Here is a 22,923-nt window from a genome sequence, read left to right as displayed (position 1 = left end):
GCTGGTCCCAATTGTGAACTCCTGCGGTCCACAGTGTTTACATTGTCCACTAGGCTTTTCACTGTTTTAAAGATCCTTGTGTGTACGCACAACTGAGTTTTAACCCCTGGGATTCTAGGACTTATTTTAGGACAGTGCTGCCCAACAGAAACATAATGTGAGCCATGGATGCAAGTCTCACATGTAATTGCATTTTTAGGTAGCCACATTTAAACATAGGTAAAATTAGGTCTGTGGCTGTAGCTCAGTGGTAGAGCACCTGCCTAGCATGTTCGAGGCACTGGGTTCGATTCTCAGCATCACATAAAAATGAATAAAATAAAGGTCCATTGACAACTAAAAAATGTTTTTTAAAAATAAAAATAGGTAAAATTAAAATATATTATTGGGGCTGGGGTTGTGGCTCAGCGGTAGAGCGCTCACCTAGCATGCGCGAGGCCCTGGGTTCAAACCTCAACACCATATAAAAATAAGTAAACGTGTACAACTAAAAATAAAAAAAAAAAAAAAAAAAAAAAAAAAAAAAATAAAATATATTATTGCCAGACTCTGTAGTACCTGCCTGTAAGTCCCATGATTTGGGAAGTTGAGGCAAGAGGATTGCAAGTTTGAGGCCAGTTTCAGCAACTTAGCAAGGCCTGTCTCAAATAAAAATAGGGCTGGGGTTGTGGCTCAATGGTAGTGTACTTGCCTGGCATGTATGAGGCACTAGGTTCGATTCTCAGCACCACATATAAATAAATAAAATAAAGGTCTATCAACAACTTAAAAGAAAAATCTTAAAAATAAATAAATAAAAATAAAAAGGACTGAAATTGTAGCTCACTAATAGAGAGGCCCTGGGTTCAATCCCCATCAATGCAAAACAAAACACACACACACACACACACACACATACACACCCATATGTCTATGTTTTATTTAAATTAGCATCTCCAACACATTGTTTGAACAACATGAACAGGTATCAATGAGATGTCTTGCACTTTCGATTCCGTAGCAAGCTTTCTGCATCGACTGTTTGGCACTTCTTCCTGGGGACCAGGCTACAGTTGGAGGCCCAGTCACCCTCCGTGGCCAGTGGCTGTCCTGTGCACAGCTGAGTGTCAGCATTGGGTGACTGTGCGATGCACATGAAGAATGCTGCCACCAAGCAGGGTCTGGCACAAGCTTCCGCCCTCCTCTCTGTCCTTCCTGCTTATTGTGCTCTTGGGGACTTTGCTGTGCAGTGGTCAAGTGCCCACTCCAGAGCTGTGCAGTCAGCATGGTGCTGTGCACCTACACACTGCCTGTCCCATGGCTTTTAAACCACAATGAACGGAACAACTGTGGAGTCTACGAGGCCTTACCTTCAGCTGTCTGCTCTCCCACTGAACACAGTATGAATGTAAAAGTCCAGCTCGGGCTCCTTCTCTGGACTTTGGTTTCATCTTCTGTAAGTGCAGTGGTCGCCCAGGCCTCAAGAGCATTGGAGGAGCAAACGAGGTATTGCCTTGGAAATCACACCTACACCACTGTCACTACCACCACAGAGGCGAGTCCATTTGTTGGTGCATGAGCTCATTCTGGGAAAGCCAAGTATTAAACTAGATTGAAGAATCAAGGTTCAGAAGACATTTTCCAACAGGATGAGATGCAATATTCACAAATCAAAGTATTGCATTCAGGGTCTAAACATCCAGCCACACAAAAATAAGCTTTCAGACTAACTGTAGCCCATTGGAACAGAGATATTTATTAATTTGACTAAATGTAACTAGGAGCAAAATTATTTAAACACCTTTTTTATTTTGTTACAATCTTCATGTAGACATGCAAAGGGCATAGGAGGATGTAAAGGACGGTTGGAGACTGTCTCTGGAACTCCTGAGCCACTGCGGACTCCCTCTTCTGTGTCCTTCAGAATCCTGTGCCCAAACAAGAAGATGTCACTCATCCCTTCTGAGCCTTAACGCGCGTGGGCAGGGACAGCTACTCCCTGTACAGCCTACTTGGGAAGGGGTGAAGTTGGATTAAAGTTCACTATTATTCAGAAGTGGATGTGTTAACTCCAAACTTTGGTTTTAGACTTCAAAAGGAGTAGGTGAACAGGGTGGCACCGGAGTATCAGTGCCACCAGGAGGGTGGACAGACCTGGGATTTCTCCTGTGGGCACTGCCTCTCAGGACAGCTGCTCACACTGGTCCTGCCTGGGGGAATGGTCAGGGAGGCAGAGGACAGAGGTGGCTGCAGGACCACAGGAGCAGGATGTAAGGATATGCAACCTGAAGAAGGGACGTGGCAGGTGAGTGACTGGTTGCAAAGGGGGCGGGCACAGCCATTGGGGTGACCTCTGTAACCAGGATTCTGTTACTTGAGCAGCACATTTGACTAAGTAAAAACTTTTGTGGAGGTGAGGAGAGGTAATAAATGCTAACTTGGAAGCCACCTCCGGGGCCAATATTATTTTTAAAATTAGAAGGTTGGACATTTTAATGGGCTTCTCTGAGTGTGCCCCTCCAATCATGTTCAATGTTTAAGAAACAGCTGGTGTCCTACGGACAGAAATCATTGCTCTGCTCCTAAAAGGCCCTCGTTCCTCATCCCAGAGCTACTGTCCGTATCTTTGAGCCTGGTAGTACTGCTTGGCACATAGACCGTGGAGGAGGGAGGGAGGCAGGAGGGAGCCAGGAGGGCGGGCAGAAGTGAGTGGACTTCCTCTGCAGGTTGCCTTCTCCCACCAGCCTTCCCTTCTATTTCACAGGCTCTCCCTGCCTTGACATTCCACTTCTTGTGTCCTCTACCCCACTGTCCCATCAACCCCTGTTCCTACTTCTTCTGCAGGCTAAAGGTATGTTCCATGTGTTCTCATCCTAGGTCCTGCACCAAGTGGAAAATGACCACCGCAGACCAGAAAGTGAGCATCTCTGTGGCTGGTGCCATTCAATGTCCTCAGCTCCAAAGAGTATGTTCACGTGGACTTTCACTGTTTTCCAGGTTCTTGTGTTCTAACTGCCACCTAAGTAACAGTGGCAGAGTGCAAGTTCTTGTGCTCTAACTGCCACCTAAGTATAAGTGGCAGAGTGCAAGGCCTTGGGTTTGATCCACAGCACACCCCAAAATGAATAGAAATTTCTACAGAATTTTTGTGGCACTGGTTAAAACTATTAGTATAAACCTGAACAATTACGCAACAGCTCGATAAATATAAATAAATAAATAAAAGGGGTGTTGACTGCCGGTCCCCATGCATGTCAAAATATTTAGTGTGCTGTTGCGTAATTGTTCAGGTTTATACCAATAGTTTTAACCAGTGCCAAAAAATTCTGTAGAAATTTCTATTCATTTTGGGTGTGCTGTGTTGATATCAATATATATCTACCCCACTGAGTACCCTCCAGAATTCTGAGGCTGTCATCCACACTGTCCTTGTTCCTTCTGTCCTGACACTGGGATCTTATGCTGCTACCCAGCTGGCCCTACCCCTGCTTCCCCATTCTCTGAGGGATGAACTTCCAGGCGTTTTGAAGTAGCTTCCCAGAGCCACACCTCCTACCAGCCAGCTGGAGTGATTCTGCTAGGTGCTGCAAAGTGACAATGGAAGGGATTCCCACCTGGGTGTGGATGGCAGGTCAGAATGCTTCCTGTCCTTCCCTCACTCCTACACAGGCCAACTAAACAGGTGAATGGATGAATACCAGACGTTTGGAAAGGCAACTAGGTAATTACTGGAAGGTGAGGCCCAGAGAGGAGGTGGGAAATTCTGGCTAAGGGAGGGGTGGGAATCTTGAGCACCCTCAAATCTCTCTGTCTGGGATGGAGATGCTTACCCAGTCTTCTCCATCCCCAGGGTCCATTCTGCAGGACTTAGGGTCATTTTCAGACCTTGCTTCTGGCTGGGCTCCATGGGTGGTTGATTAAAGGTAAGAAAGTCCTCCAGGATTAGACAATGCTTTTATGTTGGGTGTCCGAAGCTCTCAGCACACTTTGTAATTATGCTCCTACTGAATGCACTTAGGACAATCAAGTCCCTTTATAATTAGGCCCCACAATCATGGGCACTTAAGGCAGACTGTATGCTGCCGCGGTTTTCCACCCGCAGCTGGGCGGCAGCCCCTCTTCCTCGCCTTCCCTGCCTCTCACCTGGTTACAACAGCCTGTCACTTTTACTCTTCCTGGAAGGGGCAGAGCCTTCTCTCCTCTCCTTTGCTGTGACGCGCTGTTTATTTTTGCCGGAGTTGACAGTTTCTGAGAGTTAATCTCTTTTCGTATTTCCTCACATTTCAATTAGAATTACTCTCCTGTTCATGGCAGGACTGAAAGAATGTTTGCTGGTGTCCTGGAATTCCCAGAGTCCTGGCTGCTGCGGTGCGGGGACACTGCCATCTGTCAGAGGGCCAGCGAGCCCGTCGGACGTACCCCTGCTTGCTCCCCTGACGTCCCGCCCGCACGCCCGCACCCCCGCAAGCACCATCGGCCTCCTGGGTCGGACCTGGAGCTGGGGCCCAAGCAGTCACCAGCAGCTTTGCGGGCTGATCCGGGAGGAGCGGGGCGGGGTCCGGGCTGCGGGCAAGCCGGGCGAAGGGCGGGGTGCGCCTAGGCGGCACGGGGCTGGACCGGGGGTGGGCGGAGGGTGGGGCCGCCGCCCAGACCAGCCGGGTTGCGAGGCGGGCACGGGGGCGGGGCCAGGCGGGGCGGGGGCCTCGGGCGCCGGGGCCTCGGCCGGGTGGCAGCGCGTGGCCGGCCGCGGAGGGATGAGCGGGGCCGGGGCGGCGGGCGCGGCGCGGGGGCTGCGGGTGGACGGACTCCCTCCGCTGCCCAAGAGCCTAAGCGGGCTGCTGCGCTCGGCGGCGGGCGGCGCGGCGGGCGGCTGGCGGCACCTGGAGCGGCTGTACGCGCAGAAGTCGCGCATCCAGGACGAGCTGAGCCGCGGGGGCGCGGGCGGCCGCGGGGCGCGGGCGGCGGGGCCGCGCGCCAAGCCCCCCAACCTGGACGCCGCGCTGGCGCTGCTGCGCAGGGAGATGGTAAGGGTCTGCGGGGCGCAGGCGCCGTCGGCCCGGCCGTCGAGGCAGACGGCCCAGCCGCCCGGAAGTCCGCGCCCCTCTCGCGTGTCCCCTCTGCCCGCCGAAGACGCGCGCCGGCGGGGCGGCTCTCGGAGGGCAGCCTTCGACTCGGCGCCCGCCGGCTCCCGGGGTGCGGCGCGAGGCTCGCCCTGGCTGCGTGGTGGCCGAGGGTCGGGGGCTACGCGGTGGGGTACAGTTCTGGAAGGCCGGGGTGGAGCGGCCCGGGCCCTCCCCCGCGCGCGAACCTAATCCGATTAGCCGGGCAGCGGGGGCCGCAGACTGAGGCGCGGCAAGGAGTCTGCAGACCCGAGGTGGCGGTGGTCCTGCCGTCCGGGCGAGAGCCCGGGCTTCCTTGGGTCGTGTCCGGGCCACAACAACCGGATTTAGTTTTTCTCAGACCTGGAAAGTATAGTAGGTGTTCGTGGGCCAGGGTGACCACGAAAGCAGAGTAGAGATTTGGGGCAGGGAGCCTCACCTAAGCTCTCTGTCTCAGGCTTAGGCCAGAGGAACTGGAACAGAAAACTCCCTCCTTTCTAATCCTCTTCCGGCCCTCGGTGCCCCTCAGGTCTGTCCTTCCCTCAGTCCAGTGTCCCCTCTCCTGAGCCAGGTTTCCAAAGACTGAATTTGCCAAAAAGTTGTTAGAGGAATCTTTAAGTAAGCATCTGATGTTTTTTAACATTTCGCTCAGGAGAATTGAATTTATGCTTAGTTTCCAAGGATCATGTCTGTTCTGAAAAGGCTTAACTGAATTCAGAAAGCAACCTTAGCACATTGTAATCAACTAGATATTGTCCCACTCTGCAGCTGGCACTGAAGTGATTTCTGATTCTAAAAAGATTCCTTAGGCTTTTTACTGAACACTTTCATTTATTAACAGACATTAAGTGACACTGATGTTACTGCATTTTAATGAGACACAGGGGCACCTCTGTGTTTACAGCCTGAAAGTCACTTAGCAAAGCCCCTGGGTTAAAGGAAGACCCACCCTGGTGTTTAAGTTCCTTTCTTGAATGGGAGGCAGGAAAGGCTCAGGGCCACTCCTCTTTGAAGCTCTGGTTTGTAAACATGCTCCCAGGGGAGTCTTGCTGTGGTGGCTTGGGAGCCCACAGGCCATTCTGCAAAGTACTTTCCAGGTGTGACTAAAGTACAACTCAACCTCATGATTATGCCTTGGACCAGAGCTCCTCTCCTAATGAACATCTCTCTCTAGTCTGTCTGATATTTAGCTATGATTAGATTAGGTATTTCAAGAAATGTCAGAAGGTCTTTAAAAGTACTGTCTTGGGGCTTTTAAAGAGGTTTACTGACCTGGGCCAGTGGGGTCCCAATGGACGACTCATGCTGAGGCTCCCACTGGGGAGTTCTTGCCAAACAAGAAAGGGAGTTCACTCCTGAATCATCTGCAGAATGTCTGTGTTGATCCACTTAATTTGAAGGCCTGAGGTCAAAGCTGTGACAAAGGACGTATCTGGATGTCTTGGGAGAAGGTGACCAAATGCTTGAGGGAAAAGCCCCTTGCAAGCACAGAAAGGAGGCGGAGGTTGGGGAATGGAGAGGGCTTCTTTTCAGGAGGATTGCAGCCCTGGAGGTGTGGGGGGCCTGGCCACAGGGGAGAGGAGCCTGAGGAAGGTGGCAGGAAGCTTGTACCTGTGAGTCTGCAGTTGGAGGAGAGAATGCTCAGAAGCAGGAGGGCACCCTTCTGGCTGCACTTGGAGGGTACAGGAGGCTGAGCTAAACGTGGGAGGCTCCTGGGGAGATGGCTCAGATGTGCACAGGAGGGTTGGCTTCTACCAGAAAACAATTCTCTGGGAACCACTGTTTGGAAGCAGAAGCTGCAGGAATGGCAGATAAAGTGTTAGGGTCCGGAAAGGTGATAAAAAGGAATCAAAGATGACAAGCTTTTTAATGGAAAGTGTAGTTAAGCAAAACAATGAAAAATTACAGTCAAAGCACTGACTGATGATTGTTGCTAATATTTTGGGATATCTCCTGTATAGGTAAAATATTAGTGCTTTCTGTGCATTATTTTCCTTCTCAATCCATATAATTTTCCATAGAATTGGTAGTTAAAGTCTATTTTATATTAAAAAGAAGAAATGAGGTGCTAACCATACTTCCCATAAGCTCACAGGTCCCTTTAGGTCTGCAGGGCTCCAAGGCCCTGTGTAATTGTAGCACTGTACTGTCCACATATTAGGATTACCTTGTGCGCGCCAGCGTGCTTTGGGAGGCACCTATTGCAAACATTCACCAGGGTACATTTGCCTTTGTATGGCAGCAGTAGGAGCCACTTGAACCTTGGAAGGCACGGCTCCCAGGGGTAGTTTGGAGGAGTGGCTGCTCTGGGGAAAGGTGGCAGGCCATTGTGCCAGTGTGTTAGGCGTTTGAGAGTTTCCAAGTGTGGAGCTGGAGGTGCAAGGGGCTGGGTATTGCTGAAGAACTGGTGGTGGCTGAGTGAGCAAATGAAATCTCAGAGGAGAGACAGGGATGCCGTGGGTGGAGCCTGGGGAGCTGGTTCCTGGGCTGAGAAGGTAGGGCTCGCGTGGCAAAGGGCTCTGACCCACGCTGGGTGACACCTTGAGCGGCTCAGAGTGGTGGTTTCTGCTCCAAGTTCCACCACTCCCTGTTGCAGCTATCTCACATCTGTGACTTCTCTATCACCGATTCCCCTGAGCCTTCCAGAAGGACCCATTTGGAAAGCTTTAAGTGTCAAATGGTTGCTGCCCTGTAACAGCAATAATGAAAAGACACTCTGGAAAATGTTTGCTGTTATTTTTACACTAGAGAATATTTTAGGTCACTTTCAACATGTCACTGGGTGAATGTCTATAAGGTGCTCTGGAGGATTTGAGGACATTTAGAGTCTCTGACACCTGGTGGTGTGCCATCTTTATGGCAATGTGGTGAAGACTCTAATAATAATGGAACTGCAAACTGCACTAGCTTTTGAAAAAGGAGAGTCTTACGAAAGGGCTGGATGTGTTCAGAGACAGACTGGACCCGCTGTCCACTGAGGTGTTTTCTTCACCTCCCCCTGCCACTGTAGTTCTTCTTCCTCTGGAACCTGACCCTTGACAATGTCCATGGTCAGTTTTGGCCATAGTTTAGGACAGGACCATGTGGACAAGACAGGATGCTGCACAGGACCAATTTGTACAAGCTGCAGAATGACATGAGGTGGCCTGGACAGCCTGGGCCAGCTGCGAGGGATGAGGACAGGAGGGGATGTTCTTAATGTGAAGCCATGTGGACAGGACAATGTGGACAGGACGGGGTAGACAGGACCATATGACAAGTCTGAGGACTGGCGTTCCCCAAAGATAGGCCCTCAGATAAGGTCATAGGAATATAATCTGAAGATTTGAGGCTCCAAAGGATTGAAAAGCTTCCCTGTGCCCCTGTACACTCGTGTCTGCTCCCTCCCCACCTGTAGGGCCCTGGACAGGCCACGCCTGGACTCACAGCCTTCCCCCTTTCTGCCACATGTCAGGGTCACAGTGCCCCCAACAGCCACAGCCCAGCCTGCATTGGTTGTGGCGGGTGTTGCTGTAGCTCTCTGGGGTCAGGTGGGCAAGGATATTTAGGGCAGGCTGGAGCAGGGAACCCTGGCCTTTCTGGGTCACGCCCACCATGCAGCAGCAGGACCAACATGAACTTCACAGACACTGACTCCCTCTGAGAAGCCATTTTCACAATCCCATGGGGGAAACTGCACATGTACACTGCAGACCTCGGGAGCAGGCAGCCAGCCCTGAGGCCGGCGGCAGAGATCTGCCCCTTTCCAGTGCCACCCTTTAGCAAGAGCCCCACCTCCATCTGCACGTTCCCGTGAAGATTGTGGGTTCCTTCCGTGCTCCATCCTGCAGATGCTCAACACTGGGATTGTCCCTGAGGTGATGCTCTGCCTCAGATGCTGGAGGCAGGAAGTCCCCAAGCCTGCCTTACTGGCTATAGCATTCACTAAGATACGTGGCCTCTTCCATTTTGGGGAGTACTGTGTTCCCTTCCTTGATTGGCCCTAAGAGCCACAGATGGCCTGTCTTGCAGGTGTGGGCATTCTGAATCTCCATTGTGTGTGTGTATTGCAGGGAAGGGCCTGGGGAGCAGGGAGGGTGCTTGTCCTCTGACCAGAGCTTCCCAGTTGAGGAGGGTGAGCTCTGGGACTGCAGAATGCCTGGCCGGTCCCTGCCAGTAGCCCATATGCCAAGGGAGAAGGTGATGGGGGAGGGGGAAGATGGGGACAGGATGACTGGAGATTAGGAAGTACAGAGAGGGGTGTCTGGCATGTTCCTGAGTGGTTGACTAGATTGATGAGACGGATGAACAAAAGTCCTCAATTTTTATTTCCGATAAGGTCAACACTGACAAGTATAACCTATATAACTACAGGAGGGTCTTTGGGACCCTCAGTTGTAGTTAGAATTGGAGGTAAAATACCCAAGTTAAACTTCAGGGGGTTTAAATCCTTTACTATCTGTACATCTGCAGTTTGTTACTGTAGCACATCATGTACCTGAAGAAGGGACTTAAGAGAATGATCACAGTGACCTGAGGGTTGAGAGATGGGCCTCACGTCCTATTGTGAAGGGCAGTTTTGTAAGACTTAGGAAACTGAGTGTATGCCCTTTAATTTCATTTCCTTTTAAAAGCCCTAAAGTGGCTTCTACTGAATAGTAAGTCAGAGTTGCAAGGGGGCTTTAAATATCGGTAACTGGGGCCTGCAGCATGATTATCTTGTCTTCCTGCTGCCTGTGGACTCCTCTACCAGCAGGGACATAAGGTTGCCCTGGGATTAAAGAGTGGTCCGGGTCCAGTGGCCTGATCAGTGGGCCTCATTCTTGCCATCATCACACATATTTTAAAGCTTCTACAGATTTGAGGCCGAGTCTGGGAGGGATCAGGAGGATGACGACATCCTTCTCCCTCCCTGCCTCCTCACAGATATCTCATTTTTCCTAATGTGTCTCACAGAGGTGGTCACATGAGTGAAGAGCAGTACTTGTAGGTTGGTGCATATTGGTGGTTTCTTTTAATAATAGTCAAGTAGTGACAGTGCTGAACAGTTGCTGAAAACACTGTGGAGACATTCTCATGTAAGGACCTAGAAACAGTGCTCACAGTGGAAGTGTGAGCTATGGGACAGGTCCCACAAGTTTGTACCTGTGGCACAGCAGCCAGAATCCAAAGTAGACACGTAGGGTGCCTTAAGGGACAGGCCTGTGGTGCTGAAGGCTGGTATCTTTTAGAACAGGGGTTTTTAGGATGTGGTCTGGGGACTCCTGGGGGTTTCTGAGGTCCTTGCAGGGGTCCATGAGTCATGGTGACAAATGTGGCTTTTTTGTTCTCATCTGAGGACATGCACTAGCACTTGGAAGATGAGTGTAATTTGGCTAATCCATTTCCACATTTTTCATGTGACTTGTGCTAGATACTTCAATGTCCACTCAGAGCGCAAGACTGGTAGTTTCAGTATAGCAGGATGGAAGTTGGTTGGAGTTCAGAGTCCCCCGCTGGCGGAGGGCAGCACAGAGCAGGCAGTTAGAGGAGGCTGTTACATGGATGCTCCTTTCTTCCCAGACACACAAACACACATATACACATATGCGGGCTCGCACACACACTGGGCCAGATTTTCTTCATTTACTTCAACCAGAACACGTGTCCCAGAGGACCAAATGCAGAAGCAGATGAGCTGGACATTAAAAAGTATTTACAAAAATGTTACTGTTCATGAAGGTTATGAACATGTGCTGGGTCTGGTAGCATGTGATGGGTTTATTATTTTTAATGGATTAATAAGTGTTTTATATGAAGACACAAATTGGTGTGAATATACTTTATATACAACCAGAGATATTAAAAATTGTTCTCTATATGTGTAATAAGAATTGTAATACATTCCGCTGTCATATATATAAATAAAAAATTAATTTAAAAAATTCAAATATTTTTCATAAAAAAAGAATTATGTTGTGTGTTAGTAACCCAGTGATTTTTTTTCATTATATATGCAGTATAATTTTTTTTGATCCCAAAGTAATCTGCCCTGTAATTGTGGCTACTACTTCTGTACTATTTGTTCTGTTCTTTAAGTAATCACCAATAATCTGCATTTTAAATTGCCAGTTTATGGTCTCCATAGATATACTTGCATTTTTTCTCTGTTAATTTTCATCTTTATCCTGTAAATTCTGGGAAAGTCTTTCAAATTGTTCCCCATATTATCTCATCAATAATTTACTTTATATTTCTGAGACCTCAATATTATTTCCTAAATGTTTTTCAGATCCATGTAATAGATCATTTTCGGAATTAATGTTTTCCTTTGAATCCTTCGTATATTGCTCAATATGCTTGATTCTGCATTATATTTTCATAAGTTCTAGGTTGTCCGTGTATTTTTTCTTTTAATATGAATTTAATTGCAAATCTCTTAAAGATAGAATATGATAATTATATCTCTATCCTTATGAGGGTGCTACCTTATCTTGAATAATGTAACTTAAAGTGAGTTTTGAAATTTGGAAAAGTGAGTCTTCCAACTTTGTTCCTCTCTGTCAAGACTTTTGTGGTTATTTTGTGTCTTTTGAATTTCTAAATGAATTTTAATGCAAGCTTTTCAATTTATACAAAAAGTTAGATGAAAATTCTATAGTAAATACACTGAATCTGCAAATCAAATAAAAAATAAGTATTTTAAAGCTTCTCTGTTTTAATTTCCATTAAGGTGAATATTGTTAGAAAATCAGGTGTAATCCACATAAATGAAAGCATTTGGGGACCCTGGATAATTTTTGAGAGTATGATGGGTTCCCAAGACCAAAACATTTGAAATCTACTTCACAATGGAGAATGGAAAAAAGCTGGTTCCTATGATTAATGAACCATTTGAGTTTTTTTTTTTTTTTGTGGTGCTGAGGATTGAATCCAGGGTCTTGTGCATGCAAGGCAAGCACTCTACCAACTGAGCTATATCCCCAGCCCCCATTTGAATTTTTAGTGCAGTGAAAATGTTTTATATTTATAATCAAAGAAAAACAAAAGAATGCACAAAGACATTTGTTAAAGAAAATGGCAGGGGCTGAAGTTGTGGCTCAGTGGTAGAGAGCTTGCCTAGGATGTGTGAGGCATGGGTTTGCTCCCCAGCACCACATAAAAAAAATAAATAAATAAACAAAGGCATAGTAAAAAAAAATGGCAGTTGCTTTTCTCTCTGTCTAGGACAGAAGGAAAGGAAGCAGGCTTATTTGTGCTGCCATTGGAGATAACAAGAGGGGCTTACGAAGATCCTGTCCTGTGTCTCTGGACGCCATCAACCTAAGTCAGCAAGCAGAAGGGCCCACAGACGGGGTAGGGGTGTGACGAACTCTGAGTTTATCCTAACCTGGGGGCTCAGTCATCCTGGCTTCTCTCTTCTGAATCACCATGGTTCTTCTCAGGCTAGTCCCACCCTGGTGGATGACATGTCCACAGGAAGTGAAGCTGACCAGAGGACGGCAGGCTGCGTTGTGGAGGCCCAGGGGAATACAGGGCCACCAGGCGTTTCTATCCAGTGTTGGTGGCCGGGTCAGTAGTCTTTCCCTGCTACGTCAACACCAGCCATGTCCTCCTCTTTGCTCTCCTTTTCTAAACAGTACATAGGTCAGCACCCTTCTGTCAACCGTCCTTTACCAGGAATCAGGTTACTGCCAGTCCTGTGGACACATATTTATATGGACACCTGGATTAGATTTTGAGCATTTGCCACATCTTTTCTAAACCATCTGTGTATGCTTTCTCATTCATCGCATTTCTAAAAGGTAATAGTAAAGGGTCTCTCATTGTAAGTTAATACCTGTAGAAAATCTAGAAAATTAAAAAAACCCAAAAGTAAAAATTGCAGTGATCCCAGCAGTTTGCTGAAGTCCTGCTAACCTTGGGGCTTCTTGCTTCGGGTCTTCCTACAAATGGACCAGGGTCCTGCAAATCTGGGGCAGCTCCTGCTCTGTTGCTGACTGGCCACAGGCCAGGGTCCATTTTACTAGAATCAGCACTGCCTCATAGGACAAGGACAAAGAAGATATATTTCTGTACAATGAAGACTTTTTTTCCTCTCCAACAAAACCTTAGCTGATTCAAAGATATGGCACATTTTCAAGGCTTTGGATAGATATGACCAGTCAGTTCTCCAGAAAGGGTTTGTAGTACGTGGTCTTGCTAGCTGTGTGCGTCCTCTGTGTGTTTTCTTCTTATTATTAGGAGTTTTAAACTCAAGAGAAGCGTGCTTGTTGGGAAAAAGGCTGAGCAGTGCAGAGGCTGTAATAGGGACAAGCGAGGCTTCTCCATCCAGTGCCACATCCCAGAAGTCCTGACATAGCTTGCACATGTGTGTACGTACATGTGAGCCCTGCACGTGTCCCTCTGTGGTGGCCTGTGGGGCTAGTTGTGCTCTTTAGCTGCACCCACAGACGGAACTCCCCCCTCTGGCATGGTGCCTTAATGTGGGTGTGTGGCTGTGCCAGCCTCTGGACCTGGCCATTGCAGAGTGGGTCAAGGAGTCATGAAGAGGGTGGGCTCCTGGTGTGACCTACTGAGACCAGCTGTCACATCACCAGTTGCTGCCGTCTCCTGGTGTGCTGGCCTCGATGGAACTCCTCCACTGTGTTGGGGAAGAAGTCTCTTGTTTGTATCTCTTAAATACAAATATAAATTGCCCCAACTTTTATTTTTAGTTTCTTTTCTAAAAGACAACTTAAAGTTTTTCATGAGTTTTAAATTTTTTTTTTTTAGTTGTAGATGGACACAATACCTTTATTTATTTTTATGTGGTGCTGAGGATCGAACCCAGTGCCTCATGTGTGCAAGGAAGGCGCTCTACTGCTGAGTCACAACTCCAACCTGAGTTTTTTTTTTTTAATCAACAAATATTTCCTTTTCCAGTTGTCATGGCCCCTTGCCTATAGTCCTAGTGACTCAGAAGGCTGAGACAGCAGGATCTCAAGTTTGGGGCCAGATTGGGCAAGTTAGCAAGACCCTACCTCAAAAAATGAAAAAAAGACTGAGGATGTGGCTAAGATGATAGAGTGTCCCCTTCTGGGTTCAATCCTGGTCCTGGAAAAAGAGAAAATAAAAATCTTCCTTTTAGAGGTCCTCTTGTCTAAACCTTGTCGCCTAGTGGCAGTGTCTCTACTGAGTCTTTCACAAGCTGGAAAGAGCCCCTGCCCCCTGTAGCCCTGGAAGTGTTCAGAGACCTGCAGGGACCCTAGCTGGGAGCCACCATCCTGCCTGAAGCTCATTCCTGCTCGAGCCTGTGCCACAGCGAGGAGGCAGGAGGCTGGCTCAGAACGGTGGGGCCTGCTCGTGGGAATTCTGTGGCTGGGGAGCCTCCTATGCACAAGGCAGCGGGGTGAAGGAGCCCCACGTGGAAGTGGAGAGAATGGCCAGGAAGGAAGCAGGAAGCCTGAACAGGAAAGAGGAAGGACGTTAGCAGCTCACAGCAGTGGATGCTAGTTGGTTGTCCCATCTTGGAGTCTGGAATTAAGGATGTATATTGCAGAGTCTGACAATTCTGTATTTTTCTTTTAATGAGCCTTTCTGAATTTCAAAGTGCATGCTTTCGGAAGAGAGCTGTATTTTCCGAATCCAGCTGTGGATGAGGGCAGTGCTTCCCCCCGCAGTAGCTAGGACTGCACCGTGTCCATGGGCTGGATTTTCCGCAAGTTCTTGCTCTGGGCTGTTTATTTCCTGTAGTTTGCTCCTGGGATGGCCCTCTCTCCCCTCTTGGGCCCCAGACCTCTGCTGGAGGAAGCTTGGCTTGGCATCTGCTGCTCAGGCAAGAGGTGTTCTTTGATGCCATGGGAACTGTGCGGGCACTCAGAGGCCTGATGCTCTCTGTAGGAGCACCTCGGGGTGCACTGGGCACAGAGGGCTTCCTCTTCAGCTGCTGCTTCTATGACTGCCTGGGGGTGTGGCCAGGGTCTCTGCACAGCCCATGGTAGGACTGGCCAACCTGAGCTCTCTATAGCCAGGTGTGCACTGAGGCACCTGGTATCTGCGTGTCCATGCTGCAAGCTCCAGGCTGGTGGCTGAGGACTCCCAGAGGGACGTGAGTCACTTCCTTAAAGCAGCTTGTCCTGTGGCAGGAGGAAGGAGACCCATCTGCACACTTGGAACATAAGGTGGAGAACCAGGAATGACCCAAGACATCCCAGGAGGAAAGGGGTGAAAACTGGCTGAGCCAGTCACTAGCAGCAGGGTGCCGCTGCTGGGCCAGGTGGTCCCAGAGGCTCTGGCCTGTGTGGAGCAGACTTCTGGGGCTAGTCTGGGCGAAGGGGCCTCAACCTGACTGGTGCATGTGGTGCAGTGGCGAGTAGGGACACAGCCGAAGAGTCATCTGACCATGATGGAACGCTGCCCAGCGAGTTCCCGCTCCCTGAGAAGATGGAGTGACCATGTTCAGCAGCCAGCAGGAGGAGGTGTCCTGACAGGAAGTCAGGGCTGTCCCTATAGCTATTTCCAAGGATTTCTGCTAAGTCAGGGAAGTCTGGGTGCCCGGAGACGTGTGCAGGGTGTGTGTGTCCTTGCTGGTGGCCCAGTGTTTGGCGCGTGGTCACCTGTGTTGCAGGTATGGGCAGGATGGACCTGTGTTCCTGGGCGGGTCACACCTTCCTTTTTAGGCCAGTGTCCCACCCATGACAGGGCAGCTTTGAGTCATCTGGTACTATGGCACCAAGAGGTCCCGGCACTGTCCTTTGCTTCCAGCTCACTGCTGCGGGCCCACTCAGGGTTCTGGGCAGACGTTGGAAAGCCTGGAACCACGCGTGTAAAGGAGGCCCGGGTCACAGGAGGGGAGAGGCAGAGCCTTCACTTTCCAAGGGGCCGTCTCGCCCTGGAGCCCAGGCTCCTGCCTCCCTCAGGCACACCAGGCACCCTGGGAGGGTGGAGGTCAGCATGCTGCTGGTGATCCTGGGTGACTCTGGTCTGCCCTGAGGTGGGAGTAGAGTCTCACACCCCCACCCCGATGGTGTCAGAGTCACTTAGTGGAAGCGAGCCTTGTCCCTAGTCTTGCTGGTGTGACTCTGGGTGGGTGTGGTGTTGCTAAAGTTCCATTGTTCCCTCACTCTAGCCCTAGAGGAGTTCAGTGCTCTGGGGCTTGCTGAATCAGGATCTGTGTGCAGGGCCTGTATCTCGAAAGGAATCTCTGAAAGCAGGAGCCAGCTTGGAGGAAGGACTCGGTGGTCAGCAGACCAGAGCATCCTGTGAAAGTAGTGGCCGTACCCGAGGTACCTGGCTTAGAGAGATGAGTTAGCTGGTCTGTTAGGTGTAAGGGTATGGACTGAACCCGGCCTCCAGGTATTTAAAGGGTAGATGGGAGAGAGCAATGGGGTCGCACCTAGCACCAGGGTGCTGGAGACAGGACCCAGCACAGCAGGGCTGATGGAGGCCTCGATTGGCTTGGAGGGTCGGCCTGTGGAGTTGGAGGCAGAACATCCAGGTCCTTTCTGACCGGGGTCTCCAGGTACCATGTTGCTGGTGATTTTCATCCTGTTTGCTACATTGACCGTGTCCTGCCCAGGGTGGCCCGGGGCACTTCTGGGTGCCTGGGCTGCTTTCCCACCCAGTGCTGCTGTCCCGCTCTGTCTGGTAGAGCTGCACACACATGGGGGTCCGCCTGCTTCATCACAGTAGGAGGGCAGGGCCGGGCACTTTGTCCACTGTTGGCAGTCGTGGCAGCCTGGGTTCTGCCCAGCGGGCAATCTTCAGTCTGCTCTTCTTCTGTTTGTGGCTTCAAATGCCATCCTGGGAGCAGCATAAATGTCAGTGGCTCAGGAAAGACAGAGGCCTTTGTGTGGAGATGCTGGTTCTTTGCTGGGATGGATATCAGTCACCAGTGAAGTTCCAAGGCAGCATCCCGCACTTCCTGACAGGTGTACATACCCAGGCTTCAGTCAGGAGGGCGACCCACTGTGTTTGACCCAGCTTTGGGTGCCCCCAGGCTTGCTATCTGCTCACCTGGGAGGCTGCCTGAGGGCAGGCTGCCACTGGGCGGAGCTGATTCTTAGGACAGTCTACCCAGGCACTGGGTCTTGTGTTACAGACCCACCGAGGGTGTGGACTTAAGCAAAGCCCCTGAGAAAGAGCTGGGCCTGAGGGAGGCTTCTCCAGGAGTTCTAGGCCCATGAGGTGCCTGAGTGACAGCAGGACAGCCTATCTGAAAGTCTAGAAGGTTGCCCTCGGGGGCTGGGCAAACCCAGCTCCTTTCTTATTTCTTTTTCTGTATGGGGTTGGACCCAGGGCCTTGGGCATGCAAGGGTAGACAAGTGCTCCAACACTGAACTGCGTCCTCTGCCCCTTTTATTTTATTCAAGATAGGATCTTGAATAAAGTCCCAGGCTGGCCTCCAACTTGCAATCCTCCTTCTGCAGTCTCCCCAGTGCTAGGATAGGTGTGCGTCCCCACAGCTACAGTGCTATGTCTGGTCTATTCAGAAGCCAGCCAGTGTTTGCCTGGTGGCTGGGAGTGATTGAAGGGTGTAAAGAATGACCTTCAGTTTAACACCCAATCTCATCCCAAGAATAGCAATTTTTAACTGGGCTCCAGCTTCCTTTATGAAAGTCAAACTCTTACCTGGAGAATCTTGTGCTGCGTAAGGAAGCCATTTTTGCATGCCATCTGCCTCTTTGTAAGCACATGTCCATATGTAAGGGTTCTTAGCATGCAGGCAGTGTCTATTAACGTGGACTGGGCTTCATATAGACCTCCCAGCAGAGTCTAAGTAGCTGGCCTGGGATTAAGAGCGGAAGCCAGGCTCCCCTGCTTTGCACATCCTCAGGGCTGTCCCCTAGGTGTGGTCAGCGACGCCCATGGCTTCCAGCAGCCCCAGCTGCTGAATGGAGCTGTGTGTTGGGCAGGGTTCCTGTGTGGTTCCTGAGCACACTGAGGATCCAAGTGTGCTGGGCTCCCCTGCATTTTCAAGAACATGAAGAGCTTCTGTCTTGGGTTGATAGAAATGGTACCTTTCCTACCCTAGCTGCCTTCCCTGGGTGGGCAGTGGGAAGGGAGGAACTTGAAGATAAATAAGTATGTGTCCCTTATTTGGTCACCACTTGTTTTGGGTTTTTTTTTTTTTTTTGGTACTGAGGATTGAATTGAACCCAGAGGTGCTTAACCACTGAGCCACATTCCCAGCCATTTTGTTTTTTTGGTGCTGGGGATTGAATCCAGGGCCTGGTGCTTGCAAGGCAAGCGCTGTACTAACTGAGCTATGGCCCCATCCCCCCAGCCCTTTTTTTAAAAAACATATTTTATTAGAGACAGGGTCTCTCTGATTTGCTGAGGCTGGCTTTGAACTCATGATCCTCCTGCCTCAGCCTCCAGAGCTGCTGGGATTCCCTGTGTGTGCTGCTGTCCCCGCCACCACTTGTTTTTGTGGCAAGTGTTTCCAGGAGAAGCTGTTAGCTGCATCTTACCAGACTGCTGCTTTAAAAAAAAAATTTATTTTCTTTTTAGATATGTGATGGTATTTTGACATACTATATATACATGGAGTATAATTTATTCTAATTAGGATCACATTCTTGTGTCTTGTGATGTACATGATGTGGAGTTACACTGGTTGTGTATTCATGTATAAACATAGGAAAGTTATGTCTAATTTTTTAAATTATATATACATATATATATATTTACATTTATGTGGTGCTGAGGATTGAACCCAGTGCCTCATGCATGAGAGGCGAACACTGTACCACTGAGCCACAACCCCAGCCCCTGTAAAATATATTTTTAATATCTTTATTTTTACTTATTTATATGTGGTGCTGAGGACCGAACCCAGGGCTTCACACATGGTAGGTGAGCGCTCTACCTCTGAGCCACAACCTCAGCCCAAGTTATATCTAATAATTCCACTGTCTTTCCTATTCCGTCCCCTCCCTTCCCTTTATTCCCCTTTGTCTAATCCAATGAACTGCTGTTCTTTACTCCCCACCTTATTCACATATCAGAGAAAACATTCAGCCTTTAGTTTTGGGGGGGATTGACTTATTTCACTAAGCATGATCGTCTCCAGATCATTCATTTACCATAAAAAGTCATAAAGTCATTCTTTTTGCCTGTGTATGTGGGGGGGAGTACCAGGATTGAACCAGGGCATAAGAAAACTGAGCCACATCCCTAGACCAATTTTGTAGTTTATTTAGAGACAGGGTCTCACTGAGTTGCTTAGTGCCTTGCTTTTTGCTGAGGCTGGCTTTGGATTCACAATCCTCCTGCCTCAGCTTCCAGAGCTGCTGGGATACAGGTGTGTACCACTGCGCCCAGCTCAAAGTCATTCTTTTTTATGGCTGAGTCATATCCCATTGTTACTGGGTTTCTTCATGGTCAGCTGGTTGCTTTGGGGAGGGATCCCACAACCATTGTCTGGAGCAGAGGGTGTTTGGCTTCCAAATGTCCTCTGGCAAACCTGGGGCTGAGCTGGTTTGGAGTTGGATGCTATGGGGTGGCTGCATTCCAACCCCTGGAGCTGTGACTGCGGCGCTCAGATCCTGACATAGTGACAGGGAAAGCAAATGAGGGTCTTCTGAGTCTGGTGGCTGGGAGGAAATGACCTGCTTGGTGTGCCTGGTTCAGCCAGCTGGAGTGCCACAGCAATCTCTGCAGGCTGGGCTCACCACCTCACAGCAGCGCTCCTCCCCAGGTTGTGGATGGGACTGACACAGGGAAGGTGTTCTCCAAACTGGAGTCCCCAGTGTCCGCGTGATGCGGCTCTATTCCTGTGTGGGAGGACTGAGCTAGCCTCGGCAGACAGCTGGCCGGTCTTGCTGACTTGTTTTGCCTCCCACCCTCCCTCAGGTTGGCCTCCGGCAGCTGGACGTATCTTTGCTCTGCCAGCTGTACAGCCTCTACGAGTCGATTCAGGAGTACAAGGGTGCGTGCCAGGCAGCCTCCAGCCCTGACTGCTCATGTGCACTGGAGAACGGCTTCTCTGATGAGGAAGAAGAGGGTTTCCAGGACCAGAGCTCCCTTCGTGAAGGCCAGGATGGAGGCCCTCCTGGGAGCCTGCCCCTGCCTGTGCCCCAACTCTCTGGCAGTGACTGGATTCTGGAGTCCATCTAAGGCCTCGGGTGGTGGTGGCTTCAAACTGGACCCACTGTCAGCATCTGCTGCTCTTCTTGCAAGAATGTGTTTAGCCTGTCCACTGTGGACAGTCCTCGGCCACGTGGGACTCGAGGGGAGTCCATTGCTGCACAGTGGTGGTCTGCTTGGGTGACCCCGAGGTACTGAGAATGCTTTGGCAGCTTGTGCTGGGTGTAGACACCCCTGCTGGAGGTTCATGGGACAAGAGGCCCTGCAAGAGGCCCTGCAAGAGGCCCTGCAAGAGGCCTGAGTCATTCCTTACAGACAGGTCACTGGCACCTCCTCCGTGAGGGTCATGCTTCCATTTGGGGATGGATGAAGCCATTCCTCTGCCCCTTCCCCAGCCTAGCCAGCAGCACTTCTTGCTGTTTAACAAGTGGTGGAGCCTCTTTGTTCAGCTTTATTTTCAGGCCGCATCACTGATGGTCCAGGTGACTCCATGGAAGCCTTTTATCGAGAAGACAAACGTTTCCGCTTCAGCCATCATGGCATTCTCACAGCCTACTAGAACTTGGTCATTTTGTCCCTCTGGTATAGGAGGAAGGAAGATAATACCAAGATACATTGAGTGGGAAAAAAACCAAACCTGGGCAGGCCAGTGTTTGCATAGTCGCTGGATGGCGACTGTGTTCATTTTAAATGACCCTGAACGTAAACTAGTATGTGGAAAGCAAACCACCCTCCCCTCCAAGCAGTGGTTACCTCAAGCCTTCATATATTTATTAAAATACTTTATGAGAACTACACTGTTAAACACAAGGATAAAATGCCCAAACTGTGTTGTGTGTTACTTTGTTTTCAATGCAGAATCCAATGCATAATCCACTTTCATGACCTGAATGCTATTCCAAACAAACATGTGTGGAAAGAAAAGCAGTGTTCCTTGCTGTTAAATGCATCTCAAAACAGCTTCCATCCTCTGTTGAGCTTCAGCAGCCCTCTTATTAGTAGCAGGCCACCATCTGTAGCAAGGTCTGGACTTTGTCCAGTCTCCTGCCTTCTTCCTTCCAGTGTGATGAGTGCTCACTGGTGCCTCCTTCAGGATGGTGCTGGGAAGTACAGCCTGACTTAGGAGCAGAGCATGCCAGGTCTCAGGAACTGGGCCACACTGGCAGAAGGCACCCTGCTCAGTTCCTCTGCTGACAGTAGTTACCGTAAGGGTGCCAGTAAGTTGCCTTCACCCTTTGACAAGATGATTCTGTGAAGACAGGAAGTCGAAAGCAGCAGGTCCGGTCACTTGTAGGATCCTATGTCTCTGAGGCTGACCCTTCTTCACCATGAGTTAGCACTTAGGTCAGCCTGACCATGTTGAGGGTCAACTGGGGAGCTTCAACAAGACTGTGCAGGCTTTGGCAGCACCCCTTGGCACCCATGGTTCCTTGGCAGGTGGTGACTGTGCATCTGTGTATCTCTGGGGACGGAGCTCCTCTGCCATCTCTGGAGGGAGCTGGAGCCTGTTCCCGGGAGGGCAGTGCTCCAGTGCAGAGGGGGGCAACCCATGAACACTCATTTATCTTAAGTGGACTGGGATCACCAACATGCCACCTTTGCTTCCAAAGTTATTTAATTCTGCTTTATAAAAAGTCACACAACACAATAAAATGCTTTTAAAAGTCAGAAGTCCTGGCTTGGAAGTCAGGACCAGAGGGGCAGGAGGGAGGGCAGGGCAGGTGAGGGAAGTTGGGGGATTCAGCACGACTGGGGGCATGCTGTAAGGAGTTCAAGGCACAGCCCAGGGACAGAAGGTAGAGGCTCACCTCTGGGCAGGTGCTTGCTTGGCATCCCTGCTGGGTTTGTCCGTGCCAGGTGTCTTCTGGGAAACTGGGAGGGGTTCAACAGCATTCTGTGGATGTTGCAAGGGAATCTTCAGAGCTGCGCCAAGTCTGCCTCTTGGCTGGTGCAGACATGTGGTCCAGGGCAGCCCAGAGGCCTGGCAGCTCCAGGAGGGCGGTGCGCTTCGTTGCAGGCTGCCTGGCAAAGGGCTCCTTGTATTGCCCTGATGTCTGCCTTCCTATCCTTTGATGAGGTCACAGATAAAGGCTGTCTCCATAGGAGTCCTGCCCAAACCTGAAAGGGGGTGTCACTGTGGGGGAGCCCCTGTTAGCCAAATGGTTTTGTGGCAGGTTGAAAACTGGTCCCCCAAAGATGCCTAGTCAAGGAGTCTCAGGAACTTGTAGACGGGACCTTATCTGGTGGAAGGGCCTTTGCAGGGTCTTCAGCAATCTTGATGTGGGGAGATTGTTCTCATTACCCACATGGGTCCTCAATGCCATCACAGGTGCTTTATGGGAAGTAGAGGGACACCTGACACACGATGGGGTGCCCTGTGGGGGTGGGAGAGGCTGGAGTGCTGCAGCGGCTAGCCGAGGGTGAGGGGGCGACAGCAGCGAGGAAGCCTAGGTTCTCCCTGAGCCTCCAGAGGAAGCTTGGCTCTGCCGACACCTTCACTGGGCCCAGTGAAACCGACTCTGAACTTCTGCCTCCAGGGGTGGGAGCATCACAGGTGGCTTTAAGACACGCAGTGTGGTCATTTGCTGTGGCAGCCAGAGCCACCAAACGCGGAGTCCTGGGCAGTAGCTCCCTGGCCTACCCGTAGGTGGCACACCTGCTGACCTGAGGCTGTTCTCTCCCCACCCTCTCAGCATTTCCTGATGGCTCCCAAGAAGCAGGTGAGCTAATCACAGGCGTCTTCAGGGCTTCTGACTAGTGCCTGGCACAAAGCAGTATACACAGTCATTAAGTAGAAATAAGGAAGCAGAATCCT

At 50.1% G+C, this 22,923-nt stretch overlaps 1 protein-coding gene across 1 annotated transcript; it reads left to right on the top strand.

The window, feature by feature from the left end:
• The first annotated feature begins 4,733 nt into the window (after window positions 1-4,733).
• On the top strand, window positions 4,734-21,767 carry Fam89a (family with sequence similarity 89 member A). The gene is made up of 2 exons (XM_027948044.2): window positions 4,734-5,003; window positions 19,875-21,767. Exons 1-2 carry the CDS (start codon window positions 4,734-4,736, stop codon window positions 20,136-20,138), a joined length of 534 nt encoding a protein of 177 aa, XP_027803845.2. The 3' UTR covers window positions 20,139-21,767.
• Window positions 21,768-22,923: the final 1,156 nt, after the last annotated feature.

Source organism: Marmota flaviventris, chromosome 12, assembly GCF_047511675.1.
Source record: "Marmota flaviventris isolate mMarFla1 chromosome 12, mMarFla1.hap1, whole genome shotgun sequence".
Lineage (NCBI taxonomy): Eukaryota > Metazoa > Chordata > Mammalia > Rodentia > Sciuridae > Marmota > Marmota flaviventris.
The sequence above is the reverse complement of the archived record's forward strand: the minus strand, read 5'-3'. Positions and strand labels throughout refer to the sequence as shown.

Bases quoted from the DNA above. Each gene is read 5' to 3' on its own strand.
- Fam89a (XM_027948044.2), top strand. From the start codon at position 4,734: ATGAGCGGGGCCGGGGCGGCGGGCGCGGCGCGGGGGCTGCGGGTGGAC. The intron at 5,004-19,874 runs GTAAGGGTCTGC...ACCCTCCCTCAG, and splicing joins CGCTGCTGCGCAGGGAGATG to GTTGGCCTCCGGCAGCTGGA.